Source organism: Coffea eugenioides, chromosome 2 (genome assembly GCF_003713205.1).
Source record: "Coffea eugenioides isolate CCC68of chromosome 2, Ceug_1.0, whole genome shotgun sequence".
Lineage (NCBI taxonomy): Eukaryota > Viridiplantae > Streptophyta > Magnoliopsida > Gentianales > Rubiaceae > Coffea > Coffea eugenioides.
In genome coordinates, this window is record NC_040036.1 from 72,144,689 (window position 1) to 72,157,024 (window position 12,336).

At 35.8% G+C, this 12,336-nt stretch overlaps 2 protein-coding genes across 2 annotated transcripts; one reads left to right on the plus strand and one right to left on the minus strand.

Annotated features, from left to right (window-relative positions):
- Nucleotides 1-371: 371 nt before the first annotated feature.
- On the plus strand, nt 372-3,152 carry LOC113761932 (F-box/kelch-repeat protein At1g57790-like). The gene is made up of 2 exons (XM_027305127.1): nt 372-492; nt 1,393-3,152. Exon 2 carries the CDS (start codon nt 1,530-1,532, stop codon nt 2,715-2,717), a length of 1,188 nt encoding a protein of 395 aa, XP_027160928.1. The 5' UTR covers nt 372-492; nt 1,393-1,529; the 3' UTR covers nt 2,718-3,152.
- Nucleotides 3,153-3,662: 510 nt separating this feature from the next.
- Nucleotides 3,663-10,281, minus strand: LOC113759823 (sodium/hydrogen exchanger 1-like). The gene is made up of 14 exons (XM_027302399.1): nt 9,935-10,281; nt 9,689-9,807; nt 9,387-9,484; nt 8,607-8,666; nt 8,479-8,525; nt 8,193-8,387; nt 7,797-7,843; nt 7,312-7,378; nt 6,304-6,404; nt 5,692-5,793; nt 5,470-5,605; nt 5,326-5,388; nt 4,412-4,495; nt 3,663-4,286 (listed from the first exon to the last, which is right to left on the minus strand). The coding sequence occupies exons 1-14, from the start codon at nt 10,100-10,102 to the stop codon at nt 3,945-3,947; spliced, it is 1,629 nt and encodes a 542-aa protein (XP_027158200.1). The 5' UTR covers nt 10,103-10,281; the 3' UTR covers nt 3,663-3,944.
- Nucleotides 10,282-12,336: the final 2,055 nt, after the last annotated feature.

The window sequence follows — 12,336 nt, forward strand, 5'->3', positions numbered from 1 at the left end:
CTGGTTAGAAAATTAAATTTTCTAATCTTTAATTTATAAAAGACGTAACGTAAACGTAACGTTTATACAAATGTCTATATTATCTTTATATAAGTAAACGTAACGTCTATATTATACAGTCGTTTAAATTATCTTTATATTAATGAGATATAAACATAATCATTAAACGAGATATAATCGTTAAAGATAAAAATAGAAAAAGAATAATTTTTCGTTGGTGCTTGGTTGGAAAATCAAAATTTCAAATCTTTAATGGAAAAAAAATCTTTAGTGGGAAATTAACCCTTTATAATTCAAATTTGGGACCAGTATAAATGCTAATAATCCAACTGTATAATGCATGTTCAGCTGGTTCATTTCCTATTGTTCATATCCTGTTAGCCACTAGAAAAATCTCTCTATTTCTTTCCATCACTCCTATCCAAAATACAATCTTTTTCCTCCCGCTACCGTCGAGGTGTGATCGGCGGCGGGGGCGGCGGCAACTTTCCGGTAAGGGTAGCTATTAAAAAGGGTAGCCGTTTGAATTTGTTTGTAAAGTTTTATGATACTTACGGGTTAAAGGTTATGCTTTCGTGACGATTTTTATACCTTTTGCTATTGGATTTTGGGAGGGGGGGGGGGGGGTTTGTTTTTCCTGTTTCCCTAAATTTTGTGACAAAGACAGGAAAAAAAAAAATCTGTGGGGAGAATTGTGAAATTGGGGAATTTTTTTTGGTATTAACATTTTTTTAAGATTTATTTGTTTTCTGTGAAGCTTTTGTTTTGTTGAATTGGATTGTCATTTTGGTGAAGTTGATTAAGAAAATGCTGCGGGTTGTCTGTTTTTAGTTGTCTTGAACGGAATGAGAAAGGGTTTTTGCTTACTGCATTTTGGGCAGAATTAAAGTTTTCATTGATTAAGTTTATTAGCTTAAGCAATGGGAAATGGAGTCTTGATTAACAACTATGTATGGAAAACTAGCAATTTTAGCTCATTTGTTGAGTTTACGTATATCCCCTGATACTCTAATCAGTGAGCTGTGTGTTGTGTTTAATGATTTTGGTTGTTCACATTTTATATTGGGAGAAACCTTGAGAAAAATAGATCGAAATTAGGAATCCAGATTGTAGTTGAGTGGGTGGAATTCTGGTCTTTTGCTAACAAAAACTGTTCATGAAACTAAGAAATCTGTTTGCATTCCTTAAATTTATGTGGATGTGCCTATTTTCCACGTTGCTGACCGTGGAAGAATTTACAGGCTGTTTATTTTTTGGATTGCTTTGTATTTACCAGTTTCATTAGTGCTAAATTCACTTTGCTTTGATGAACATCATGTTGCACTTTTTTCCTGTTTGATTCTGAACATCAAGAAGGATCTAATGGGATTTTTCTACCCAAAATAATATTAGGGTTCTAACAGCGTCATGGCATCACCAGCATCACCCTGTAGATCTTTTATTTGGTATCTGTAGCTGCTTTTGGACCTTCTGCTGCGTTAGTATTGCTCTAAAGAGGAGAAAAGGGCCAAAAGGCCCATTTTTAGGAGATGGGAGGGGACAAAATTAGTGAGAGGACTTTGAGGTACAGAAGGAGGTCAACCATTGTTGTTGGAGCAAAGAAGCAGAGGTGCATCCCTAGAAAAAAGCAGAAGACTGAATACAGACCTTGGGCAGATCTTCACGAAGACATGTTGAGGATTATCAAGAGCAAGTTATGCCTTTCTGATCAAGTAAGGCTTAGTGCAGTTTGTAAAAGTTGGCAGCTTTCTGGGAGACCGCTGATGGCAATGGCCTATTTCTCTAAGCATTGCTATTCTGCAATCTCGCCGGATCCATGGGATGACTCATCTGATCGAGATGTTACCTTTGCATGCGAGATTTATGACTCTTGTGGTGGAAAGATTCACAAGGCTAGTTATAATATATCAGAAAGAGGTTGGCCTTCTTTTTTCTACCGATGGCCAGAGGTTTGTGCTTCCAAAGAGGGCTGGTTGCTTATAGTGGACTGTGCACACACTGCTGGAACTGTCACCTTTTGTAACCCTTTTTCCAACCTTGTTTTATCAGTACCCAGATTGGGACATCAGATAGATGTGGCAACTTTCTCTACAATCCCTACTTCGTCGAACTGCATAATCTTTGTTTTCTATCGTAGTTGGGGCAAGACACACCTTGGTACTTACCGTTTTGGTGATAAAAGTTGGACCAAACTAATAATTGCCGAGAGAAAAGCTGCAGCAGAAGTATTGAGCATGTTATACATCGAGGGGGTACTCTATTATGTTTTTGAGGATGGAATGTTGGGCTGCTTTAGTTATTCCGGGAAATATTGCAGTGTACTTACTGAAAGGTTTCCCAAACGCGATTCTAAAAGCTCCTTTGTTAGCTATCACCTGGTTGAACACAGGGAACAGATTCTCTTGGCAACCGCAGATGAGGACGCCAATTGGTGTATTTTCAGATATGATGAGTCTCAGATGAAATGGATTGCTGGGATAAGCTTAGGAAAGTGGGCATTATGCGTAAGTAGTAATTCGTTTGTAGTACAAGCTGTTGGGGATCAAGTTGACCTTGCAGACTGTATTTGCTACTTTGACTATGAAACCCATGATTTGAAGGTGTACTCGTTAAAGGATAAGCAATTGAAGGATCCGCAGCATAAAATACTGACATCTAGCGGTACTTTCGACCTCAAACATGACCTTACAATCTGGATTGAACCTCCTAATATTTGAAAGGGAATGACCATGTAAGCTTGCTAATATTTGGAAGGGACAGTTTAGTTGCTTTAGTTCTCATAGACAACAATTTGGTGGATCCTTATAAAATTTCAGTATCAAGCCCTTTGGTTGAGGATAATTTAAGAATTTTTCATTTACTATGGTGACTTTGTTATAAAATGGATATCCAGTACAGACTGAGGTGGGAATAGGATATTGCCTGCAAATGACTCAAAGCCATTTCGGTTTTCTCATTGCCAGAAACATGTGAAAGAGGGGATCTGATGTTTGTATTCAGGGGTTAGATGATATAGTATATTGCATCAAAAGTTGGGCTACTCAGACCAGTGCTGCTGGTTAGTGGTTACTTGAAATGTTTGTCTTGTAAATAACGATCTCAAAAATTTGTTATTCATATCCTTGGCAAATTCTCATTACTGGACTTAAACGTTGACTGGTACTTTTGTCTTTCCTACCTTTGTTTTCTTCAGCTGTCCCTGCATGTTAACTTGCTTCTGATGCAGTGATAAAACAATCGGAGAAACTACCCTGAAAAAGAAAGAGGGTTTGAATTAGTGACCCTATAACGCTTCCAAAGCCCCACCTAAAGGCGTGAACTCTACCCTGTAGGATCGCGTACTGATTTGCCAGATTAGTAACCACGCCTTCAGTTTACTCAAAATAACATGTTCTTAGCGCACCAAGTTGACCTATCTGAGGTTCAGTTGATTGACTTCAATTAGGATACACATTTCAAAACAATTTTGGTTAAGATTTTTGGGGGGGGGGGGGGGGGGGTTTGCCATTCGGAGTTATGCAAGAGTACAATATTTTGTGTACTTCTGATTTCAACTGCTTTTTGTTAATCACTCTATACCTCAGATATTTGCTAAACACACTCAAACCTAATGCATTAGCTGATAAATGACTGTTAACTTTTCCTGTTGGAGACTGTGGGAGTGTAGGGTAATTTTGTGAGTGATTCAAATATGTCAGTTTACATGAAAACTATCATCTAGTATCAAACTAGTCCCATGACAGTAATTTAAGCTGATACCAAGCACATGTTCAAGTGGTAGATTGAAACAAACAAAATACATATTTCCACAGGCTTCTTAGCATATCATCAGATATGCTTAAACAGGGCAGAAATTCTTGGAATTGTTGGCTTGATCTTTTCTGTCAACCTGAAAATGGCTGTATTTGAGCAATCGCCACGAAATTCATTCCTGAATGTAGTTGTCAGTTTGAGTTGTTTAAATCGGAGGTTTCTTCTGCTGCACTTCTTGGTGAACCAGGAACAAAAGGAACAAAGCCTCGTCCACCGAAAACTGGTCTCATGAATTTATCATCAAATTTCCTCCAAAGGTGATGAACAGTTGATGTTGGATGTCTGATGAACAATTGGAGTTTACTTCGCCTTGGGGCTGATTGGTTGTTGCCATTATCTACTGCCCCTCCATTTTCCAGAGACAAGAGTCTCAGGTCTTCTAAACTTGCAAAATCATTTTCCCCAGAAGTCAATGGGTTTGCATTGTTTCGTAGCACTGCTTGAATCAGAGGCTTTGTCACGGAACCAAAAACCTGTCAAAAATGTTCCAGAAAGGAAAAAATTTGACTTACAAAAGAAAATGAACAGACTATAATATATAGAGTGTTGAAAAAAAGTATCTACACTGTTTGAGCCCATGTTTAATGGTAAAACTTACCACTGTACTAAATAGAACAACAATGATGATACAAGTAATCATCATAGCGTCCACATTTGCAGATGTAGTCCCAGACGATGAGAACTGAAGTTGCAGATTGAATACTTCAATTAGATTGCAATTAAATGTACTTCTCACCACTTGATCAAAGAGTTTTTTGCCAAAATAACACTCTTGCTAAAAATTATTCCCAATGTGATTTACTTTCAAAATTTATTCCCATAACGATGTTGTTGTTGCCATCTAGTTATCCTAATTGCCATGCAGGACAATAAGAAAGGAAAGTTTTAATTTAGTTTATAGTTTTCAACATGAACTAAAAATTTAAATTTTTTTTATTATAGAGGCACAAGAAGATTGCATAACCTTTATAATTCCCTTATAATTATTTAAAATAAATTCTACCATTATTGACCTTGCTATTATTGGTCTCTGAATTTTTTAAAATGTATCAAACCTAAAAATACAAAAAATTGCAACAAAAATTTCAATGAAAATTGTAAGCAATTACAAAAACTTCAAGACTATCATATTTGTTTATGTTATCCTTCCTACTCCTTAAAAAGACGAGAATAATTTTCATTTGCCTTGAGATTATTGATTTCGAGAAGCATATTTTTTAGATGTTGTTAATATAAATATTTTCTTCTTAGAATTACGTTTGACAAAGGAAAGATAATGAAAAAAAAAACACGGGAAGGTTTAGAAAGAAAATTGGAGAAGATATTATATAGGAAAGAGAAATGGAATGTGCCTTTATCTCCATCCTCGCACATATGCAGCCTAAGTGGTAAAAAAAGGATCATAAAGGTAATAAATTTTAAAATTAGATTACTTTGGGTATATGTTTTGGAAGAAGGGTTATTTTGGCAATAAATTCCTTGATCAAGAGTTCAAAAATTCATCTTATTCACCTGGTTGTAGGCTAAAGCAATAGTGACTGCACCTCTTATTAGACCTGCCCACCATATAATGAACTGAAATGCTAAAAGGTTAGCAGGAGGAGGAGGAGAATAGCTAGTAAGAAAGAGTGTATTAACATGGTATCCAAGACATACCTGCTTCTTTAGCTCAATCTCTTCACTGCCTTGTTTAGTGCAATTTAGAATGCAAGAAATAGGATAAACAAAGGCAGCTCTTCCTACCAATACGAGTGCAAACAAGGCCAAACTAACAATAATTGAAGTTCCTGCACTGAAACACAAATTAGTGAAGTCCATTACAAAACTCACCAATGCATCTTCGACTTGAGGAAAAGAAAACAAGGTAGTAACCCTTACCTCGCATTGCTTTCTTTCCACTTTGTGATGTCCAATGCATCCATTCCCACGTAAATGAATATAAAAGTTTCTGCTATGAAAGATAGTGTGGCAAATGCATGCCTGGAAATGTCTAGAATATCAAATGGTAATTCTCAAAGCAATTTTATGAAATCAAGTTAAAATCTGATGTCAGGATACTTCAGAGTCATTATACTTGTAAAAGATGTTTCACTTGTTGTTTGATTCTCAAAAGTGCTCTGTGACCTAGAGCCTGATCAGAAACTAGGCGGAGTGTAATGAGAGCTAAACTCAAATATGGATGATGGAAAATTTTCATAGAGTAGATCCCAGAGATGAAACAAATAATTTGGTCTATTGCAAGTGTTTCCTCTACCCAAAGAGAGAGCTGGTAATCTCTTGAATATAACACTTTTGGTTTTGTAAAAGGTCAAGAGAAGAAATTACAGAGGTTGATTTCTTGATTAAATTATTGGCATTAAATTGTTCTAAACCTGATGCATGCTAATTTCTGCAAGACACATTGCCTCTTTAAACATTCAGTCCTATAATCATGAAGCTACATTATGCAACAGGGAGATCATAGAAATTCAATCAGTAGTAAATTCTCACTTGGTTGTTACACGAGAGCTTTCAGTTACGTTGTGCCATGTGTAATGTGACATGACAATACCACAGAAGAAAATTGTCAGAATTCCACTTAGCGACAACAGCTGCAAGATGAGAATCACTTTCATCAATTTTCAGGAACACGAGTAGCCATGGAATTGCAATGATAATGGTTTAAACATTCCATCCTAGTTACTCTAGAAAAATATGCTGCTCTAGACGTGGGAGTGGTTTACGTTATTCTGGAAATTAGGGATGTGTATGTTCTATTACTTTTAACAATATTCTGCCATCAATCCATCTTGAAATATTATTCAGAATATTCCCCAATCATCTGGGGCATGGCATGTAAGATTCCAGAAAACAATTATAAAAAACAGTTCTGCAAGTAAGGCATATTTTATACTAGATAATGTGGGATGGAAGATGGAATAGAGAAGCATTAGATTTTATTGGCATATGGTTAACTGAAAGATCATTTCTGCAAATAAACAGATAAAGATGTATAAAGACTATGGTAATGAAAATGACGGATCCAAAGGAAAAAAAGGGGTGAAACTATCTGTGACCGAGTTCTCTCACATAATCGAGCATCAATTAGTTGGAAAAGAAAAGGTTTTACTTTTACCTACCTTCTAATCACCATGCAGATTACTACGTGACTAAATGATCAAGTCTCAAGCTAGAGGGACTCAAACTTGGGGCCATTTAACTTCAAGTCATCCATCTTAAACCTTTTTGTCATTAAACCATTAACTTACAGCTTTTGACTTGTATATAAGTGATCAAATCATCTGTTTTGGATGAGAACTTTGAAGACATAATGTATATGAAAAAACTGGTCTTTGACCAAATCCTATTTCACGAGGAATTGGTTTCAGTGTCTCCTTTGCAACAGTAGACTAGTGCCAAAAGCATCATGGAATGCACTATTAGTATAGCAAAACAAAAAAGTGGAAAACAAGTCTACAATATATGTAGAAGGGTGTGGAAACCAGTATATATTGGTACCTCAGCCACCATATATGATAGATATGCCAAGAGCATCATGATTGCAACTTCTCTATCCGTTGAATGCCTATCAATATGAAACAGTCTTATAAAGATGAGTGTCATGACAGGAATGCAGTAAAATGTTGATTTGATATTGTATCGTCGCCCTTTTATTTACCTTCCCACAAGTACATCTTGATTCTAGAAAAACACAAATTGGTACCTGAATCTTTTGTTTTCTCGAGTAGTTTATACATTGTGCTGTCATAGTCATATTCAACGTTGCTGACATAGTTTTGTGGTAATGTACTTCTAGATCCAGTAAGCTGTGAACCAGTCTACTTATTTTCACACTAAAATATCAACAGAAGTAAATTGTCCAAAAACTATTTCATGCCTCAGAAACAGAAGGAATTCTTGTCTAACATGTTTGTAATTGATATTCTTCCCAAGCTCCAAAAGAAGATATTTATGAACAAGGCATAGTACCAACAAAACATTACCTTCCAAAGTACAGTGTCTTTATCCCAAAAGCACTCAAGAGTCCCACCTAGTATAGATGCACAGACACCAAGTTAAACTATCAAATAGAGAAGATGAAAGATCAAGAAGTTTGTAGGAGATTCCAGTCATGTTTCATTTTTAAAAAAAAATTCTTTTAAGGGAATCTTATTTTGCTTCCTTAAAGATGAGAATATGGCACAGTTATTGCTTTTCCAATTACTACTATAGTAATTTATTGTAAAAGAACAAGTTATCAATTTGCTAACTTAACACGATTTTTTGTTTCTCGGGAAGATAATATATAAACTAGCTTATACATAGTAGATCAGTTAATGTATCATCACAATCATGAGTTACATATCGCTCGAATTTATGTTTTCTGAGGGTATACTTACAGCAATACCCAGAATAGTACTCGTGAAGAAGAGGTATAAGAAGTTTCCCAACAACTTTAATGCTGTCAAGCCATCGATATTACTGAAGTCAATTGACTGGACTGCATTGAAAAGTACAATGGAGGTTGCATCATTCACCACCCCCTCACCAAAGACAGCACTGTAAAGGAAGGGTGTTTGCTCTTGACTGAGGATCTTGTGCAAGGTGTGGCGAGAATTAGTCGAAAATGCAACATCTTCTAACATGACAGGTTTATGATCAATAGCTGAAAGTATGTAAATGTACCTGCAATGTACATACTGAATCTGTTGCCGACAATATTGCACCAATAGCTGCAGCATAAAATGCCTGGTTAGTGAATACCTGAATATAGATGGCCTTTGATAAAATCTTTATTTGTCTGTTTTTTTTACCTAGACAATCTTTCATAGTCAAGGATGTTATACCAATCTTTTTAAACAATAGAAAGGCACCTGCAAATTATCACGAACAAATAAAGTTAGTATATTTCTATTTGTTGAGGAATTAAATCCAATTCCTGAACATATATTGCTATTTAGAAAGTAAAATCTGCATTTTAAATATGAAGCTGAATTAAAGTCTTGATACAAAGTCAAAAGGTGTTTGCTCTTCTGCACTTCAACTTCAAAGGACAAGAGGTACTATTAGAATCTATGCCAGTTTCAAGCAGCATTATTGTGATTTAGAATATGTGCAGAAGGAAAATATTTAACTAGCATTATTCCCGAAAAAAAAAATCTTTTTTGAGCTTTCACATAGGATGACCATGTTTTTTATTTTGTTGTATCAAGAGCTCATTCATGAAAGAAAAGCAACTCAATCATTGTAGCAAGGCTACTAGAAAAGAAGATAGTTTTTAGAAGTGGCAGCAAAGAGGAAATTTCATGCAAAACAATTTATTTTATATTTTTCTTTTAACTTCTGTTTGATAGCAAGTGATTGGCATTGCATATTATGAAACACAAAGTACTTTAAAAGAACTGGTGTGAGTTTTGGTCCAGAAATCAATTCTGTACTTGGATTGAAGTTCATGGAATGGTGAAATTTTCTTTTGATAGCGCTCTTCAGTTACAATTATTAGATTAGTAGGTACTAACCTTGGTAAATTTGGTAAACTACTTGAATTTGGAAAGCAAGAAACAGTAGAAACAGCAATAGAGACTAGATGTTACCCAGAGTTATAAGGCAGAAAGATATAACTGTTCCGAATATCCCAAACAACAATATCACCGAGAAATTTTTGAAAAATCGTTTTTTCTTGACCTGGAAACTGCAAACATGTCAAAGTTGGAAAAGTTAGATACAGGAGTCATCGCGGCCGCTTAATTCAAATATTTCTGGCTAAGAATTAGACTATGTCCTTCATATTTAAAACATGAACGGTTCTACTGCTGCAATTTCAAAAGCTGAACCAGACTTCAACCAAAACAACCTAATCTTAAACAGCAAAATGATGGATGGATAAGGCTCTTACCCAGCATTGAAAATGATTGGGGGCAACAGATATATGAAGAATAAATCCTCATTGAAAACCAACACTCGTGAACTTTGGCCTTTACTGACAAGCAATACCACAGCTCCAGAGGCCAATCCCTATACATGAAAACTCGGTCTAAGTTCGTATATACTATAATAATGAAGACTCGAATCACATTGGAATCCATTGAAATTTACCTTAAAAAAACTTAAAAAAGATAAAACTAGACTGGCTTTTACTAACCAGCAGAAGGGCAGCTATTGATTCATTAGCCCATCGATTCTCTTCCACCAGGTGACCGATTACTATGCATGCACAGAGGAGAGCCACAAATACAGTAACAGCTATAACAGTTGATTGGTCAAGTATGGTGTTGGCCATGGAAGATAAAGTTTGAACCATGCTGGACATGGAAGTTGTCTGAGGCTTCACAGCGTAGTATTCAACTAAACTTAGCTATTACTATGATCTAAACTACTGTTGACTACTTATATGCGAAAAGAACTGGTGATCATTAATTTTTGTGCAGAAAAACTACGGTCACTTATCAGGAAATTAAGCAAAGGTACGATGAAACTTTTTGTTTTTTTTTGAAGCAAAGGAACGATGAAACTTGATTTCAGAAGAGTTTGGAAGGAGGGAAGACTGGTAGTTGAAGGTTGCATTGTCTTATTGTTGGAAAAAAAAAAAAAAAGAACTGTCCGTCACTGGTAAGATTTTTCTACAGCTTCTGAATCACATTTTTCCTTCGGATCTGTCAATTAGTGCATTTAATGGGGCTTCATTTTCAGGCAAGTGATAACAAGTTGGTAGGGCTGTTAGTTGGCTCTCACACATTTTTTTGATGATTTTCACTTGCTTATGACAAGAGGGGCATCTGATTTAGTCTGAAATGGTCTACAATGATCTTGGAAAGAAAAATTATGATAGTGTTTGATAAATTCAAACCATGTAATTTCTACGCTTAGCTTGATATTCTACATTTAGTCCAACCTAATTTGTTGAGAGTGGTGCAGGCAACATCAAGCCATCTACCTTTCCTGAAGTGTCAAATTTGATGGCACAGGTAAAAATATTGCCAAAAAGGCAGAAACCGAAGTGGTTACTTACACTTCCCTGCACAATGCAAGGGATAGCTATGAAATCCATGCAAATGATTTATCCCCTGATGATCAAGAATTAACACTTACCATGGATTTTTGCAAGGAAATATTAACAACCACAAACTCAATGGAATATAGAAACAGAACTACCCCAAAAGGGAAAACAGACAAATCAAAAACTCGGTACTTGACAATAAGACCACGGCTCTATCTGTACTAGATACTGACTCAGTAGGTCTTATTTCGGAGAAGAAATTGCAAACTTTCTTGACTTTTCAGCTAGGAAAGGAACTCCACTGTAGGATTGGGAATTTGAATACGATAAGGTAATTTGGTTATCAGCTATCACGCTCCACACCAAAGACTTGTGTTTCAATTGTCACTGAATCAAGCTTGTCCTTCTTAATCAGTCTTGAAGATAAGCATAAGATAGCTGATGATTGAATCTTGGGAATACAATTTGATAACGAGACTCAAATTTATGCTTGTCTTGGGTGGAAAAAATGTTGTGCTTATCAAAATGTTATGTTTGACAAGATAATGTTAATGCGAATGCTTCATCAGCTAGAACTGTCATGTGATGATGAGAATAGAGATTTTTCACAATGATAGATTAGTTCAAAATGCCACAAGATTTAAGGAGTTGAGACTAGCAATTTTGGACTAACCAAACCACCTTTTGCCAGGGAAATTGGAAATTTCTATTGATACGCAACAAAGGACCTAACTGGCACGGTTCAACAAACGCTCCACAATTCAACAAGGAAGTGACAGTCTATGCTTAAATTTTTATGAAGACATCAAACTTTGTGTATGAGCTAATAAGTAGGATACGAAGAAAATTAGGGGGAAATAGTGGAGTTTCCAACTTCATCTAACACGATGATTTCATACCATTTTTTTTTTCTTATATAGACCAGGTTTACCAATAGGCCGTCTCAAACAAATTTGATCCCACACAGGCGAGTCCTACTTGGTCGTGAGATGGTCTACTGGTAGACCTAGTTCATATTTTGTACGAGCATTAAGCATGTAATTCTCTCCTCGGTCAGCTTAAGCTGAATAGTATAGTTTCCTGTGCAATTTGATAACTCCAAATGAGAAAGAAATCAATGTAATGATTAAGGATCTATCTTCCACACTCCCCCTCTCGCCTTTGTTTTTCAATAAGCTAACTCCAATTAAAGGCAACGTGCAAAACCTGTGATGGGTTCAAACCTTGGTAATAACAGTGAGAAGAAAACAAGAAAAGCAGCAGCCTGATGCAAAAACCTTTTAAGGATTCATCTAACATCAGAGAGTTCAGGTCGTGTGCAGTAATGCTGAGTTAAAGAGGACAAATGTACAGTATCGCATGATTGAGTTTTATATCTATGAAATATTTATTTATAACGTAATAATATGCCTGAGTCTTAGACAGATTCTTATGCACGTCAAAGATTCAAACATGATTTTACAGCCACTCCAAAAAAATAATTAAGATAAACAAGCCTTTGGGGAAGAAGAAATTAATGAAATGGCAGGCTTTTTGCTAATAATACA